The 18,706-nt window shown below is 42.8% G+C and overlaps 1 protein-coding gene across 2 annotated transcripts in view; it reads left to right on the forward strand.

The window, feature by feature from the left end:
* The window catches only part of LOC310695735 (claudin-34-like), an 81,495-nt gene extending 79,949 nt beyond the window's left edge, over positions 1–1,546 (forward strand). For both annotated transcript variants that reach the window (XM_083480616.1, XM_083480615.1), the window contains one exon: positions 562–1,546. In XM_083480616.1, the coding sequence (XP_083336742.1) occupies positions 562–594 (33 nt within the window). In that variant the 3' untranslated portion in view covers positions 595–1,546. The remainder of the gene's footprint in view (positions 1–561) is intronic.
* The last annotated feature ends 17,160 nt before the right edge of the window (positions 1,547–18,706 follow it).

Raw genomic sequence — 18,706 nt, forward strand, 5'->3', positions numbered from 1 at the left:
TTTGTCCTGTCTGAGGGCCATTTGGTAGGCTTTTCACAATGTGTGTGTGTGTGTGTGTGTGTGTGAGAGAGAGAGAGAGAGAGAGAGAGAGAGAGAGAGAGAGAGAAAATGAGGACTAAAGCCAGAAAGGATTCTTTCCTGAACAGGAGCTGTATTGGTCTGTTGCACCAACTTTCTTTCAAGGGTAGAATGCATAACTTTGGTAGGATCATGCCTGACATTTTACCAATGGAGAGGGAAGGGAGGGGAGCATAGGAATGCAGAGGAGGAGTGGACTAGACAAGAGCCCAATTATCTGCATGGAGGGGGTCCCTAGAACAAAAGGGGTTGTGTGGTTGTGCAATTTCTTCACCCCTGGGGAAGTCTGATTCCTGGCACTTATGATTGCAGGTACAGCAGACTTTTCCATTCCTACGTCTCATGGTGGGAAATGCAGAATTTGCCCTAGAATGATGGCATTGTTTTAGCTGCACATCACTATTTGCTCAAACTTTAGGAGGTGTCCATATGATACTGTGCCGAAGTATCTAACGGTTATCTTTTGTCTGTCTTTTTCTCCAGCATGCCTTCTATCGCCAGCCTTCCCAGCACTAAAGCGGAACTTCCACCCCAGGCACATGATGGGTCCTTCCCAGTCCGCCTGCTGTGCAGGGTGTCCTGCGTGCAACTAGCTGCCTTTCTCCTGGCTGTCCTGGGCTGCCTAATGAGCATCTGCTCCACATCTGCCAACCTTGACTGGAGAGTGTGGCAAGTAGACAAAATCATGGGCAGCAACCAGCAGGGCATTGTGGGCATTGGCATCTGGGGTGCCTGTTCTGTAAGAAGAGTTACTATGAAGAAAACTAACATGATATGTATACCATTCAATGATGAGGAGTCCCTACCAGATGAAATCATGGTGGCCCAGGACTTGATGCCAATGGCCTCAGTGGCCAATGCGCTGACCGTTCTTTGGATGGCCTTTGCTCTATGCAACATCTTTGAGCCGGGAAAAGACGAGAATTTCATCGATACCTTCTTTTCAATTGGAGGAAGGATAGAGTTGGCAGCGGGTACTTGTGTACTGATTCCCATTTCATGGAATCTTCACTCTGTATTAAGAAACGAAGGAATTCCGCTTCCGGAGGTTTTGGGAGTGCCTTCGATTCCCACAGAACAACGTGCTGGAATGGCCATCTATATTGGATTTCTTGCTGCAGCTTCGCAGCTTTTAAGCGGAACTCTGGTTCTGGGTGAAAAATATTTTTGGAAAATGAGTGAAATAAACACTTGCAAGCCAAAATTTGTAAACGACCCAGAAAGTGTTACAGACACTGAAAACCCAAAGCTGAGGATGAAATACAGACAGGACTTCTCTTCTGTGACACTGGAATGTGAAGAAGAAAAGCCCACTATATGGCGGAGATCTCAAAGTCATATTAAAACGGAAACCATGCCAGGCTCACTAGCAATATGGCTAACAAATGGTTCCCGTCCTGTGACTGGCTTTTTTTAAATTGAAGCAGTGGACGTTGTCTATATTTTCTTATGCATATTCTGTTTTTTTTTTAAAACTGAATGCTTCTGGGATGCTTACAACATAGGGTTAACTATAAATGGGGGAATAAATGAAAAGTATAAAACTGTTATATTTAGATATTAATTTATGCTATATCTCTTTTAGCAATAAAAAGAATGTTATCTCATCGCAAACTTATGCTGGAGTGCTTATTTTGCTGCAGACTCGACTGTCTATGGTGCTTTTTGAATTTTCTTTGGAAACACTGCAAATTGCAAAAGGTTCTGGGGCATGGTTCCTCTGTGTGTGGGGTGTTTGCAGTCTGTTTTACAGAGAATAGTGGCCAAGCCTTTGAGTGCCTGTGTGCTGCTCCCAGCCCTGGCCAGCAAGAACAATGATCAGGGACACCCGGTTTCAGGGGTCCACAGAGACCTAGGCCACTTCCAGCTTTAGGCAGAATAAAAAATTAAAAATGATGGAACACAAAACAAAATAGCGCCGCACACCAAAGAAGTGAGATGTAATTAAATCTGATGAAATATCTGCAAACAAAAAAGAACCATGTCTTTTACCAAATCACATCTCTCATTTGCTTAAGTTTGCAGCTCTAAGCTGAGAGTGCGTGTCACATTTTGGTCTGCTGCAGGTAGAAACAAGTTGAGAGAAGAATCAAATACCAAAAATATTAAGAAGTGACTAAATCTGAGGCCCCCTTTGAGGTTTTGCCCGAGGCCAAATGCCCCCCTGCAACCCTTCCCCCCAACTGGCCCTGCTTACAGGATTCCTTCAAAAACTCCTGCTGCTGAACACCAAACATGACAGTGGAGCGGGCCCCAAGGTAGAAACTCTGTGCTATTTTTCTAGAAAAAGAGGTGCTGGAACTCACCACGAACGTCTTCCTTGTTCTCTTGTAATGGCAACAGTGCCAACCTGAGAGGAGCCAGAACGGAGTTCCAGTTTTTATTGTTGCTGTAAATACAATTCTGCCCCTTACAGCTTTTCCACAGTGATTTACAGCTAGGAATGACTTTGACAGAAGACCACAGGTATTTAGGAGCAGATTTCCCGCTACAACACGGCAAAATTGTTATCTATACAGAGACGTTGTGGCTTGGGCGCCCACACGCTCCGTGCTGCCCCAAACGGTCTACACACTGCCTCTCCCTCAGATGTAGGGAGGAGGCAGGCAGACTCCCCAGAGGCCCCACGGAGTGTCCTGCCCCCTGCCGCACAGGCAGCTGGCCCCATCCCCACGGGTGGCTGGGCCCGCCCCTGGGCGCAGGGCACACACACCGCCCCAGGCACCCGATTGGCTTGCTCCGCCGCTGAGGGTGGTCTCCCATTCAGGGGTTCAGATTGGGATTGCTGGATATTTTCAGTCCCATGTTTTATAATGGAAGGAATCCCCACGAGCATGTTCAGAAAAAGTCTCTGTAGAAGACTTGAAAATCTACAAAGAAATATTTTGAGTCCATGGCACATGAACATCACCGAATCTGAAAGGAGTCATCTACCTGGGGACCAACACAGTGACTGTAGGGAGAATTGATATTCGTGTGACTAGGAAAGTAACGAATGAGCTGGGAAACTCAAAGACCCCCCTCATCATGAATTTAAAAAGTGGCCCTAACTTAAGCAAAGAATTATTTCACAGTACCAGACACCTCCACAACTCTGCCAGACTAATATGGAGATAATATTTGTCTGTCGCCATAGAGTTTTTATAAAACTTTTCATTTTTAGAAAAGGGATACTGGACTAGTCAGATCCACCTTTACTATTGAATAAAGTTGCTGTAATTCAAAGTGGTGTTCAAACCCAATGGAAACAACTAAATATTTGTTTATTTGTGCGTTTGTTTAACAGATTGGTGGAATGGGACAAAACTAACAAAATGAATTTCAGGAGGGATGAATGTAAGGTTCTGCACAAATATATGATGATGGGAGACATCTGGATTGCCAGTAGTACAAGCAAAAATAATCTAGGGGTGTTAGTAGACCACAAGATTAATACGAGTCAAGAGTGTGATGCAGCAGCAAAAAAGCTAATGCTATTCTAGGCTGCATCAACAAAAGTTGAGTGTCTCAATCAAAGGAGGTAATAGTCCTGCTTTTTCTGCCTTGGTCAGAGCATACCTGGAGTACTGTGTCCAGTTCTGGGTGCCACCATTTAAGAATTATATTGACAAGCTGGAACGTGTGCAGAGGGGGCAACCAAGAAGATCAAGGGGCTGCAACCAAGCTATATGAGGAATGATTGAGGGAGTTAGGGATGTTTGACCTGGAAAAGAGGAGACTGGGAGATGATATGGTATCCATCTTCAAATATCTGAAGATAGCGCAAGCTTGTTTTCTGCTGCTCCAGAGGGTGGAACCCAAACCAATGGATTCAAATTACAAGAAAGGAGATTCCAACTAAACATTAAGAATAACTTTCTGATGGTAAGAGCCATTTGACAATGGAATAGACTCCGTTGGAAGGTGCTGGATTCTCCTTCACTGGAAGTTTTCCATCAAAGGCTGGATGGTCATCTATCAGGGATTCTTGGGCTGTGATTCCTGCGCTGGACTCTTGAGGTATTTTCCAACTCATTCTATGAGTCATGTAAATCTTTTTATAATGGAAACAAATAATTTCAGGGTTGTGGGTTCAAGCCTCATGTTGGCCAAAAGATTCCTGTTCCCTTCCTACTCTAGAATTCTATGAAATGTGCCAGTGGTTTTCCACCAGTGTGCCATGGCACCCTGTGGTGCCTTGAAGGATGGCCAGGGGTGCCTCAAGCAACACAGGCCTCTGTCCCTCTTTCCTTCCCTCCCTCCTCTGATGCCCTCTCATGTCTCTGCCTCCCAAAGGCTTGTGCGTCTGTTCGTTGTAACAGGCCTGGCACCCACTGCTGCCTCCCAAGGTCAGGTGCTGGCCTCATGTTCACCTTTGGCCAGTCTCCGTTGGGCCACTAAGGCTGTGGGCACCCTGCTCCCATGCCCTTGTGGGACGGCCTGAGGAGGCACCTCTCTTTGAGGTGGGGTGGGACTGGGGGCAGCTCAGAGACCAGGGACAGCTGCCTGAAGAACTCCCAAGGAAAGGGAAGAGGAGAGGAGGCTGAGGGAACACTCCACAAGGGAGGGGGTTTGAAAAGGGGTGAGAGGCTCCCGGATCTGCAGGCAAGGGGAGACAGAACTGAGGCTTGGAGCCATTTTCCCACAAGGGAGCCACAGAAAGCATGTAGCTGGTCAAGGAAGCCATGGACTCAAAATAGACCATCTTCTTCCTATGAACTGTCCAAGGCCCTGAAGAACCGAACTCTGATCACTCTGGTTATCTGACTCAGCCATCTTTACTTTTGCTTGGTTATGCAGTCCCTGCCTTTGGTTCCCACATTTCTCTCCCTGCCCCCATACTTCTGTGGGAGCTGCTTTCTCCTTGTCTTCACCCTTGCCAGACTCAGTAGCTGTACTGAATCAAGTAGAATTCTGCTGGCCCTTTGAATGCCCTGGTTCTAAGCCGAGTTGATACCTGAACTGCCCCATCTGGCCATCCACAGGGGAGCAACTAAAACTCAGCATTCTTCTATAGAGAAAATTGCCAGATTCCCCAACTTGAGATGTCTGAGATCAGATGACAAGATGGAATGCAAGGAAACAAAACTGTCCAGGAGAGCTGCTTGCTATCTTCTTCCTGAAGCTTCTCTGACAACTTATTGAATGGCTGCCAATTGAGGTTGCACTGTAGCCTCCCAAGTTTCTCTAATTTCTTACTCTACAGAAAGCAATTTAAGAGAGTTTACAGCACTTTCTGCAAGAAAAATAAACACACTTTTAACAATGACCTGACTGCTAGATTTTTTTTTTCCCAGTGAGAAGAATAGCTACTGATTTTTCTTTTATTGGTAAAGAAAGCTCGGTGTGTGTGCAGGGAGTGTGCATATTGGGCCCCATTTATCTTGGCAGGTCTGCAGTTTTGAAATATTCATCATCTTAATGCAGAAAAATATGAATCTCTTAAAGTTTTGACTTCACATATTTGGCAACACTAAATCCACATTCAGGATGGGCTGCCTGCTGGAGCTCTTGGAAGTCCCAATGGAAAGAGAAGGGGGGAAAGAAATCCATTATAAAGTCCCAATTAATCTCAACAATCTCAAGTATTGATTTTCCTTTGCCTTTTATCAATTTGAACTCCTTGTTTGAGAATAACTCATTGCAGGTAATAGACTGAAATAACGAAGTCCTACAAGGTTATAATTGACATTATTTCCTAAAAGACGTCCATCAGAAGTTATTGGCCTAAAAATGATTTCCCAGATACCATAGATAATCTGATAGTACTCAACATGGCCCATAAGGGGGCAGGTGAGGAAGCCAGATATCAGGGGCTAAGATACTGAGCTTTGAATAAGAAGATGCACAGTTCAAAACTCATTGCTGCCATTAAATCGTTAGGTGGCCTTAGGCAAGATCCCTGCCTCTCTCCACCTTAGCTTTCCTCCAACAATGCCAGCATAATGTTACTGAGATTTCTTCTTTGTTTAAATCAGGCACAGTTAATACCCTGGACACAGCCTTCTTAAACCAGGGCTTTTTGTTTAACTGAAGGGCCACATTCCCTTCTGGGCAACCTTCCAAGGGCCACAAGCGAGTGGTGGACAGGGCTACAGGCAAAAGTGGGTGTAGAAACTAATGTGCACAGCCCCACCTCCCAATTCACACTGTGGCCTCAGTCTGAGGTTTGGACGGACACCCCCCCCCCGAGCCAACCTGGGCACCATTCACCCTGCCCCAGATCAATGTGAGGGCAGGGCTAGTGAATGGACTAGTCATATGATGCTAGCAAATCAGGAATGTGAGGGCAAATGAAGCCTATTCAGAGAAGCACGTCCTGAAAAAGTAAACTCTTTCTTTTGTCATGATTGAAATAGTTGTGAGGGTAGGTAGTCCGTTGCTAATAGTGCTGGACCTAAACCGGTCCTCTAATTTATTGAAAGCTGTTGAAATGTTCTTCCCCTGTGAAATAAGGGGCTTCAATTTTTCTGCTTTTTTCTACCCCAAGGGCACTAAAATAGCTCTATAACTTTGATCTATGCAGTGTGGAGATTATGAATTCAGCTCCACTGGAGAAGAAAAAATGTTTTATATGTGCATTATAACACTGTGACACCAGATGGCGCTGTGGAGTTTTGATTTGCCAACCCGATTTCTCATACAAAGTTTACAACCCGTTTAACTGAAATGTTGATTTGATGTGTCTGGATCCAGCTTATTATCTTTCCATTAGCAATTTCTCCAGTGCTCTACAACCTTCCGAGCTGCCTGTGGTTCCTCATCTGAACTCGCTCCCGCACAGTAAGAGACATCAGAGAAGTGAACCTGGCTAAAATCAGTGCAGTTGCTGATTTAGTGTTGTATTCAGTAGAAGTACTACTACAAGGTGTATGTTTGAACCCACATACATGTCCACCACATATCCAACATACACTAGTGAGAGGAATGGAACCTTTTGCATGGAGTCAGGATGTGTATTCAGAAACCATGTGTGTATATGTACCTTTGCAATTATGCATATTAAAGAACGTATCACACCAGGAAGTAGACAAAGATTGGTTTATTACGCAAAAATGACAAAAGTATGGGGGTTCTGCTTTAGGCAGTGAGGTTACACTTGCAGCAAACAATCATTAACTATATTTGCACTATATTTATTCTAAAAAGTATAAGAGTCCCTAATTATCCCCAAATCTTGAGAGGGAACACAGGATTAAAAAGAAAGAAAACCAGGGGAGGGATATACCTGATCTTAGAGCAAGGAGAGCACAAGTCAGGGGTTTGAGATCTGTGCCTTCTGCAAGTGTTAAGCTCTCCCCTCCAGAATCCTATGCCAGCAAGCCATCATGTGTAGGAGTGATCCTTGATATTCTTGAGGAGTAATGGCATATCTTCTGTAAATTCACTCAGTGATGCACAAGCCTTGATGGAGCTTAAGTAGGAGAAGAGCTGAATGGATCTATCTATCTATCTATCTATCTATCTATCTATCTATCTATCTATCTATCCATCTATCTATCATCTATCAATTTATTTAATATACCACCCTATACCTAGAAGTCTCAGGGCGGTTCACAGAACAAAATCAAAATAAAAAAACACAATATATATAATAAAAAAAACACCTACCCAATAACCCCCCCCCAAAAGCCAACCACATTTTAGAAGGGCATAGGATGTTAATCAAATCAATGAAAGGCCTAGTTAAAAAGGAACATCTTTGCCTGGTGCCTAAAGGTTTATAATGAAGGTGCCAGGTGAACTTCCCTGGTGAGATCATTTTACAGATTAGGAGCCACTGCAGAGAAGGCCCCGTTCTCGTGCTGCCACCCTCTGGACCTCTTGAGGAGGAGGCACACGAAGGAAGGCCTCAGAAGGTGATCTCAGGGTCTGGGTAGGTTCATATGGAAAGAGATGGTCCTTGAGGTATTGCGGTCCTGAGCTGTTTATAACCAGCACTTTGAATTGGGGCAGGAAACTAATTGGTAGCTAGTGCAGTCAGACCAGGATCGGTGTAATATGCTCAAACCATTTTGCTCTGGTGAGCAACCTGGCTGCTGAATTCTGCACCAGCTGAAGTTTCCGAACCCTCTTCAGAGGCAGCCCGATGTATAACACATTGCAGTAATCTAACCTTGAGGTTACCAGAGCATAGACAACAGTAGTTAGGCTATCCCTGTCCAGATAGGGACGTAGCTGGGCCACCAGCCAAAGCTGATGGAAGGCACTCTGGGCCACTGAGGCCACCTGAGCCTCGAGTGACAGCACAGGATCCAGGAGTACCCCAAAGCTATGAACCTGCTCCTTCAGAGGAAGTGTAACCCCATCAAGAGCAGGCGATCTCCCACCCATCTGGTCTAGGGAACCACCCACTAACACTGCCTCAGTCTTATCTGGATTGAACTTCAGTCTGTTGGCTCTTATCCATTACCGAGGCAAGACACTGGTCCAGCACTTCCGCTGCTTCGCCTGCAGATGCAAAGGAGAAATAGAGCTGAGTGTCATCAGCATATTGCTGACAATATACTCCAAACCTCCGGATAACCCCACCCAGCAGTTTCATGTACTGTAGATGTTAAACAACATGGGGGGTAGGATTGAGCCCTGCGGAAGCCCACATTGAAGGTTCCACGGGGCTGAAAAGCATTCCCCAAGTAGCACCCTCTAGGAATGACCATCCAAGTAGGACTGGAACCACCGCAAAGTGGTGCCACCTATCCCTAGTTCAGAGAGTCGCTCTAGAAGGATGCCATGGTCAGTGGTATCGAAAGCAGCTGAGAGATTGAGAAGAATTAGCAGGGACATGTTTCCTTGTCTCTCTCTCTCAACAGAGGTCATCATACAGGGCAACCAAAGCTGTTTCTGTGCCAAAACCGGGCTTAAAACCTGATTGAAATGGTTCCAAAAGCAACTGGATCTGGTCTGCGACCACTTGCTCCAGAACCTTGCTCAGGAAATGGAGATTAGCAACTGGCCAATAGTTAGTTAGATTTTCCAGATCCAGGGAAGGTTTCTTAAGGAGTGGTTTTAGCATTGCCTCCTTCAAACAGGCAGGGACCACCCCCTCTTGTAAAGAGGCACTGATCCCCTCCCTGGCCCAGCCAGCTGTTCTCTCCCTGCTGGTTTTCATCAGCCAAGAGGGGCAAGGGTCTAGAGCGCAAGTAGTCGCCTTGACTGATCCGAGCACCTTGTCCACATCCTCGAGCCTTAGCAACTGAAACTCATTCAACAGAACTAGACGTTCAGAACTTTTATCCTCAAAATGCTTTGCAAGCAAGTCACAGGGAGCTACCATTGTTCTATCACCTCTTTTGGGCCAGCCTGTTGAAGGCCCTGTACAGCATGGAAAAGCTCTGCTGGACAACATAATGAGGATGGAATGGAAGCAGCAAAGTATGCCTTCTTTGGTGCCTTTGCTGCCACTAGGTAGGCTCAATAATGAGCCCTTCGGTTGCATTCATTTGGATCTTTCCCCCATTTGCATTCAAGCCGCCTTCCAGCTTCATCAGTTACTCTCAATGGATTGAATCCAAGAAAGTATGTGAAACAACTTACACTCATTTAACAGAACCTCCCTTCCCTCTCGTCCTGACATTTGGCCCTGCACCACTATCCCAATCTACCATGAAGAGTTGGGGAAGCCCCCAAAGCAGATTTTGGGAGTTACAGGGGACACACAGAGGAAGGAGAATGAAGAAAAGTTCTGCTGTTTGAGTGAAAATTGTTCCACTCACACAATAACCTCATAGGATACAGGCCAATTTGAGCAGCACAGCTAATGCAAATCATAGGTGCACTTCCTACCATACCAGTGGATATTCTTAAGAAAAACAAAAATGATAAAAAACAGCCTAATTATCATAACTTTACTGACAACTGAAAATGTGGAGAGTTGATGTCATGTGGAAAGCTTCTTAGAGAACTGGGAAATTAACTTGGAACTCACCAGTCCCAGTCAAGTAACTGCAACAAGCAAAAATGACTTGCATGCAACAGTAATGCCCTCAAAACGCATATTTTCCAGTTCTGAAATCTTTATGGTCAGCTTTTAACATCTCCTTCATAAAACACTATGGCCCAAGGGAAGGGACTGTTTGGTAACCCTGAATGGCATTTAATCACTTTTCCTCTTTCCATTCCAGAGGTGTACATGGGTTTAATGAATAAAATCTCATTTTCAGCTTCCAATCTATTTTGCAGAATATTGAACAGAGCGCTCTGAATTTATTACATGGGTTTAAAACAGTGTTCTACAAACCCAGTCCCATTTCCATATTCACGGGAACTGAGACTGCCAATTTCAAATTAGCTCAAAATTCAGAGCGCTAAAGTTGGGTGAAGCAGGTGGTTAGGCCTATAATTAATCCATACACTTTTTCTCCAGCTGGAGATGCGCCAACCATTTTGAAACTTAGAATGGAGTCACACTGAAAATGGCCAAACAGCAGCCCTGGGAAATAAGTCCAACGGATTTAGTACTGGTCTGTCCATAGGATTTCAGTATTATCTGACCAAAGGTGCAAATCAATTGCTACAGAATAGAACTGAATGTTGGAAGGGGTGTAGCTGATAGAGGTTAAGCACCCGGAATCTCCAGGTAGGGCTGGGAGTGCCCCCTGCCTGGAATCACGGAGAGCCACTGCCGGTCTGTGTGGGCTATGCAGACAACACTGAGCTAGATGGACCAATGGTCCGACTCAGTATAAGGCAGCTGCCTATATCACCCCACATTGCAGAATTACAGCAAAACTTAAGAGTGCTGGTGGCGGGAGTGTGTGTGTATCAGCCCTTCACAACAAAGGTTCCTGGGTGGGGAATACATAAACATTCAAAATTAAGCATCAAAATGTATGCAAACTAAAGCAAAACACAACTTGATTTTCTATGTGAGCTCTTTATAGAAGGGGAGTGTTTCTCAAACTTGCTTTGGGAATTTTCATTACTGCCACCATTGTCAATTCCAATGGTGCCAGGAAGCATGGCTAGAAGCACCACCCTCCAGCCATAGCAGCAGCGCTGCTCTTGCCCCAACTTCATCAGATGAGCTGCTCCTCCATCTATATATTGCATTAAGCACTTGGTGGCTCATAATTGGTATTGTTGAATATGCCACACACAATTTACACTGAAAGCTTTTTCATACTCTGAACTACTTTGAGCTTGACCATCACCCTATGTCATGTCGCATGATCTCTGAACATCTACTGCCATGGAGAGCAGTGGCATTTGCTTCATGCTTTGGATCTGTACAAAAGACCATATCCACCAGTTCCCCACAGACCCCATGAGCATTTACACAACCCCCAATGCACTGCAAACAGTTCTGGAGCATGTTCTAGGGCCCACACTCAGAACACGTAGAACACCATTGGGCTTCCTTTTATGCTCCAAATGTGCGCCTATTATACACTCAATACATACCCATGAGACTTCACATTGTTGGGGAAGTGGGTAATCATTCAGGGAAACATGTCCACAACTGTTCTCATCTCACTGAGAAGCACTGACAAATGTCCAAGGAACCCCCAGGGTTCAAAGCCACTGATCTACAGTTGGCTCAGCTGTATTAAGACCATTATTTCTGTAGAGCAATGGGACTGACCTTCTACTTACTGCTGTTATGGAACCTGCCATGATCAGGGCTTCAGAAAAGTGCTACTTTGTCTTTGCATAATATTAAACTCATTGATCTAATCGTACTGCTATTTGCACAGTCAGATTTTAAATGGAGAAATCCAAGTCAGAGTTGAGCTGCATACAAATGTTCTTTGTGGTGAAAATTTGAGTATTCATCAAACATAAAAAACCACACTAAAATGCAAATTTGAAAAGCCTTATTAATTTTGGCTTCAGAATGAAGCTACTATCATTAACTCCCTCTCTGAAAACCTATGAAGTGAAAAGTCTTTCTTGTTAGCTTGATACTAAACACAGAGATAATGAACTGGGGTGGGGGTGGGGAGAGAGGCAAAGACAAGAACCGCGTACCAATTCATTTCAAATTTGGATACTTCATTTCTTTTCTTTTTCTGAGATATTTGCCATTGTAACTAATTTAGATCTTTAGTATTATATTGTCATTTTCTCACTTATCCACAGACTGTGAACAAAGGGCAAAACAGAAGAGGTGATCTATTAATGATGGATGGGCATGTACCATTGATTACCCTGGCAATATGAAATGCTATTGTTAAAATACTGTGCATTATCAATCAAAAGGTAACCAGGTATGTATTGACAGCCCCCCTGACATTGATTTGAAGGCCAGTTAGAGAATGACAAGGCATCAGTGCATAATTGTATATTCCATCTTTCTCTGATAGTGTAAAATTGTACTGTTTTGGAAACCTGGATATCGTGTGTGTGTGTGTGCGCGCGCGTGCGCGCATGCACACACACACACAGATGTTCAAAAGTTTGAAGTTGGTGCTACTCTGTGGCTCATGAGTGCAGTGGAAATGACTTAAACTGGACATCATTGTTGGATGAAAGCCTACAACTTGCCACAGCAGGTAAGTCGGCTGGCATGGCAGTAGGAGGATGATTAATTCCTTAATCTGTTCAATCTTTGCTGATGGAATAGCACTCCACTCAGGGTTGGAAAACATCCTGCATTCCTCACTGCTCTCTGAGCCTCTGCACTGCCTGGCAAATTTGCTCCACACAGAGAGCATGCTCAGACCAGGACTTAGGATGGGGTAAAGTATTTTTCATTAGACCGAATTGACTGGAGCAGCATTCTTCAACCTTTGGACTTGTCTTTAGCTTTCAACATGGACTCAACTTTTAATTTGCTGGTATGTTTACAACCTGTAAACAAACCTTGTTTTCTGTCTCTCTTCTTGCTAAGGACTAAAAGATACCATTGTTCCCTTACATTATTATTGAGTTGATCAGGAATGGCTTCAAAGAGCAGCAGAAAGAAAAAGCCACAATGTTTTGCTCTTTGAGGTGAAGGACAGAAAAGAGTCACTGTTGTTTATTGGGAGTGGCGATGTTGCAGGGAGATTGGTGTGGTGCAAACATTTTAACGAAGCCAGCCGTGGGCTGCTACCAATAATTTCCACCATACCAACCTCCCTGATACCTCTTCCCTCCCTGGGAAGCAACAGTGATCCACCTGCCAGGACATTAACCTAGCAGCTCCATCCCACTTGGAATGCCACTTCTGAGCGCTGTATAGCTGCCCTGGTAGTTCCTGTTATTCCATTCAGTTGCCCAGTTTTATTTCATAGGACCTTACCCTTTTCTTATGATTTCTTCTGATTTCTTTCTGTATTATTCTAAACTGCCTGGGACCTTACAGTGAAAACAATGATAATGATAAATGAAAGTTCTTTCTCAAGAATTAAAGTTTGCCCTCTTGTTGCTTTTGTTACTGTTGTAAGCATTCCCCTGTGAAGTCCCCTCGGATATAGGTTTCTGCTTCCTTTGCACTCTCCTTCTTTTGAATCAAGGTTTGCCTAGGATAATTATAAAGATAATTCCATAATTGGAGCATGTGAGTTTTATATAGCTTCAGACCATTTGCAACCCTCCCCCAGTCTTACTCTTGAACATGTAGGCACTGATAAACCACTTCATCAAATCAATATAATTTTTCTCATATGTATTACTGAATGGTGATTCCTTCTGTGCAACATTCTACATTTGCTCCTGTGCATTAGTGAAAGCACAACACACAAAATGTCCTGATACAACTGCATGTTCATTCAGTCAAATTATTTTCTGCCAGGAATAATATCTCAATATATGATCATAGCAGAGAGACTCTTATAAGAGCAAAGAGGGAAGGATTAATTATTATTTAATATGGAAGCATGGTTGTTGAAATTATTTGAAATGTATGAATAGAGAAAAATAATTTCTGGCATTTATTATTATTAATAATTAGAGAACCCCCTTTGGACTTTTGAAGCGAAAAGGAAAATGAACAAAATTCAGACATTTGGGTCTGAAGATTGGGGGGGGGGGATATTACTTAACAGAAAGTAGAATAGAGAAAAGGTTTTGAATAATTTATTTTATGTAACTGACAGACGGAAAATAAGAAGTCCTTTTAATTTCTCCTTCTTTCTCTTTTCGTTTCTTTTCTTCTTTCCTTTCCTTCTTTCCTTTCCTCCCCCCTCCCCCATTTTTCTTATTTGGTGTCCTCTTGGTTATTATAGAGGTCCAAGCATTACACACATGGAGGTGGTAGATGGTTGGTGGAAAGGCCCTGTGTGAGAGGTAGGGAAGTGAAGATCTCCCAGGGTCAGAGTGGGGGAGTAGAAAGGAAAGGTCTGAGGTGAGAGCTGGGAGGGTCCACTACTCTCTTGGGTGACAAGTCTTAAGAGCTACTTTTGAGACCGGACTCTGTATTTACTTTCTCTGTCTTTGTTTTCATTTAGAGTAGTTTCTTTTGTCTTATTTTATTATGAAAAACATTTTAATAAAATCTTTAAATTTATAAAAAAATCACATTCTGCCAGGAATCAAGGGAGTTTTTCTCTGCGTGAGACAACTTTGTTAGCACTTCTGCAATGCTTCAGTCAACATTCTCCATCCAGCCTCAAAGTTTCCTGAGTGTTTGGAGGTATTCAAGCAGAGCACTCAAAAGGTTCAATTCAAAGGAAAGTACAAAGTCGGTCCTCCATCTCTATTCATGGATAGGCAGAAACCAAACAATGACTGATATCTACAAGAAAAAGAAAAGAAGGTAGACAATGATATATGCCTATATTTCATGAACAGAGGGCACTTCCATATTGTTGAAATTTTCAGGTGGGCTTAAATCATGTACTGGCAAATATGAATTATTATTTATTAAATGTGTTAGTCACGTTATCTTGCCCAGGGCAACTCAAAGCAACTTAAAACAAACCAATGGTTGAATGTCAGTTTTGATTGCTCTCAGTTCCTCATTTTTCCAGTTTTAAGTTCGTTTTGTCACATTTCCATAGTCTGCGTTTTGAAAAATGTTGTCTTGAATATTCATCTTATTTTAGTGCAAATTTTCCCTAATATACTGGTACATGTTGCTATGCAATTATGGCTAATATACACATTTTCGTAAAACAATTTCCTCCAGTACAATGCATTTTTGTGCACTGACTTCACCAATATATGCATTTATATGCACATTTTTTCCTCTAGTATATGCATTTTTGTGCACATTACTTGGCTAGAGGATAGCACTGCAAAAATTGGAGTAGTGTGGATTTCAAATGAAGACTCTGTTTTGTGTCTCAAATTGTTTCTGAAAGTGCAGATTAGGTAGCTTCATCTTTAATTGCAAACTGAATCAAATTTCTCCCCCACCTCTATGGGAAAATCCAGGTCACAATTAAAGTTGATTTTGAGCTCTTGCACCTGCTTCCCCCCAAAAGGTGCTTTTTAGTCAAAAGGGAAGTGATGAAAAAATGCACTGAAAAGTGTGAAATAACATTTGCTTGATGCAACATCATCTAACTTAATTCCAAACAAATCAGGATAAATGATCAATAAACGTATCACCTGGAAGCGACAACATTTGGAAGGAATGACTTTTAGCTGCACTTTGCTGAGATATTAGTGATTGCCAGTGATTCAGGAGACCCTGGAACCTGAGGGCAGAGGTTGAAAAGAGGTGGTTTCTTGCCAACCACAGAGAAGCCCTTTGTTCAGTCATGCAGGGTGGTAATGATCAGAAAATTGCAAGATGGGGGTGGTGGGGAAATAAAAGGATAGCATTTAAATTTGCAGAGCATAACTGGACTCACAGTCAAGAAAGCCACAAACCTTTAATCTTATTCATTTCCTTTTGATACATTTTTTTAAAAAAGTAAGGGCGGAACCGTATGTGACATTATTAATGCTTTTCAAACACTGTACTTAAACTGGCTCCTTTATTTTGAGAAGGAGGAAAACATCCACCGACTCTGATCAGGAAGTGCTCTCAAACTAGATCAGGACTCTGCACCTTCCTGCTCATGCCTATCTGCCCACTGAAGATTGTGCAGCCAAGGAGGAGGCAATTTTAAATTATTTTATTTAATTGATTCATATGTTGTTTCCCATTTCAACAGAAATGTCTCAGCAGTTTACACATCCTGACAAAAAGTCATTCAGCATAAGAAGTGTAGTGTAAATTTCATATTCAAACAATGTTACTACTCTACAAGCATGTGTGTATGTGTGATTTTCAGCAGAAAAGAACTACAAGGGCCACTCCAGTCTGGGAACACATTCATTTGTTTATTTATTTGAATTCATTTATATACCACATTTTCCTCAAGGTGGTGTACATGATTCTCCCCTTGGGGAACAGTGATTGTCAGCTGACCTCACAAGCCGATGAGGACAAGCTGGGCCCTATAATTTTTTTTTTTTTAATAAATATTTTTATTGCTTTTTTTCCAGGTACAAATGTAAAGTCAGATATATAAAAGAAATAACAGAAAAAGAAAAAGAAAAGAAAAAGAGATCCATCTTTCCAAAACATTTTTCATAACCAACCGGACTTCCCCACATCTCCCTCACCCTGCATTCTTTACAATAAAAGTATCAGCAAATTAATACCTTGTTTCGTGCGTTCTTTTGTACTTTCAAATAATTATATTTTGGGTTTAAAATACTTATTATCAATTTACTTTTACCCTAAAATAAATAGAAGTTGCTTTAAACTTTAGTCCTTTCATAATTATAACTTAATTTCCCATATCACCAAATCTTATTGCTGAAGCTAGATTTTCCAAATCATGCAAGTTCTTAACATTCATATAACTTATAATATTTTTGTAAATAGTCCTTAAATTTTTTCCAGTCCTCCTCCATTGTGTTTCTTCTCCCAAATCTCGGATTCTGCCAGTCATTTCAGCCAGTTCCATATAGTCCATCAATTGCGTCTGCCACTCTTCCAGTGTGGGTAAATCTTGTGTCTTCCAGTACTTTGCAATGAGAATTCTTGCTGCTGTTGTTGCGTACATAAATAAAGTTCTATCCTTCTTTAACACTTTCTGGCCGACAATGCCCAGGAGGAAGGCCTCTGGTTTTTGGGGAAAGGTATACTTAAATACCTTTTTTAACTCATTATAAATCATTTCCCAGAAGGCCTTCACTTTTGGACAAGTCCACCAGAGGTGAAAGAATGTCCCTTCAGCCTCCTTACATTTCCAACATTTATTATCAGACAGGTGATATAACTTTGCAAGCTTGACTGGGGTCATGTACCACCTATATATCATTTTCATAATATTTTCTTTCAAGGCATTACATGCCGTGAATTTCATACCGGTGGTCCATAACCTTTCCCAGTCCTCAAACATGATGTTATACCCAATATCCTGAGCCCATTTTATCATGGCTGATTTGACTGTCTCATCCTGAGTATTCCATTTAAGCAGCAAGTTATACTTAAGCGTGCAGAGCTTTTCCCAAATTAAAACAAAGTTTCAGAGATGGTGCAAGTAACAGTCCTTATTTGTATCCACAAGTAACGCTCAAAAGTAGCACTTTCAGCATTAAATACAGTTTCCACAATTTGACAGTTCTCTTGTATCCTGACAGTCCGCAGGTTTGGTTTCTTAAACCTTTGTAATCCACCAAGAGGGGGGAAAATTCTAGTCCAAATCCAATCAATTAGCCCAAAACTGATCCTTTTAGCTTCTCAATAACAAGCTCAAACATTGCACAGTAAGCCAAACTTCTTTTGTAATCCCTTTCAAAGCGCTTCCCGCTTGTCAGAGTCTTTGCTTTGATCTTTAAGCATAGTCGGAAGACGGACTTCCTGTTTACATCTCCCGTTTTCAGCCGAATTAATAACTTTAGTCCCCAAAATTTTATAATCCTTACTCACGAGTATGAAGTTTAGAGTCTGATTTTCCAGGAAGAAAGGACAGCGCTCATCATCAGCAGCCGCGCGGCTTCGCTTCCGCGGAAAGAGCGATGAACTCACAGCACCGCTCCCCCTTCCACGTTCCGGAGCCCCTTACGGGGTTCCTTCTTCGTTTCCAGGGTCGCTTCTGGTGCCCGCCGAGTCCCATGGCCACAGGCTCACTCTGCCTGTGGTTTTTCTTGATGGGTCTCCGCTCTGCCGCAGCGGACGACCCTTTTCCGCGGAGCCCCTCTTCACTGCGCGAAGAGGACCACCATTGCCGTTTCGCGCCGCCTCCGGAAGCTCCTGGGCCCTATAAATTTGATGTGAGATGATTAATAAGACCTTCTCCCTTTGAGTATTCTGTTACTGGGTGAAACTTTTGACAGTCTTGTCTTACCCAACCTCCTTGTCTGCCTGCACTGGAATTGGATCCCCAGCTGTGACCTCTCTCTGAACTTGACCAAGGCTTGTCACCATTGGCAGGGTCAACCTCCAGGATAAAATAACACATTTGATGGTTGGCCAAGTCGTTGTTGTAATAATCACCACCACCACCACCACCACCACTACCACCACCATCATCATTAAATATAGGAAGAAATGTACAGTCCATTACAGTTCCTCTCTGCCCCCTCCATAACAACCCCAATTGCATCCAGTTGTATTAGTAATAATAAAACAAAACATCAATTCAATAACTGCCAATTTTAAAAGTGCCATTGCACAGGTTGTTATGTTTCTTGGGTGGTTTATACACATGTTCTTTCTTGGTTGCAAATTTAATAAAAGTGCGCCATATTTTGTAAAAGTTTTGTAGACTTTGTTGTTTTC

This window comes from Podarcis liolepis (genome assembly GCF_965112155.1).
Source record: "Podarcis liolepis genome assembly, chromosome: 16".
Classification (NCBI taxonomy): Eukaryota; Metazoa; Chordata; class Lepidosauria; order Squamata; family Lacertidae; genus Podarcis; species Podarcis liolepis.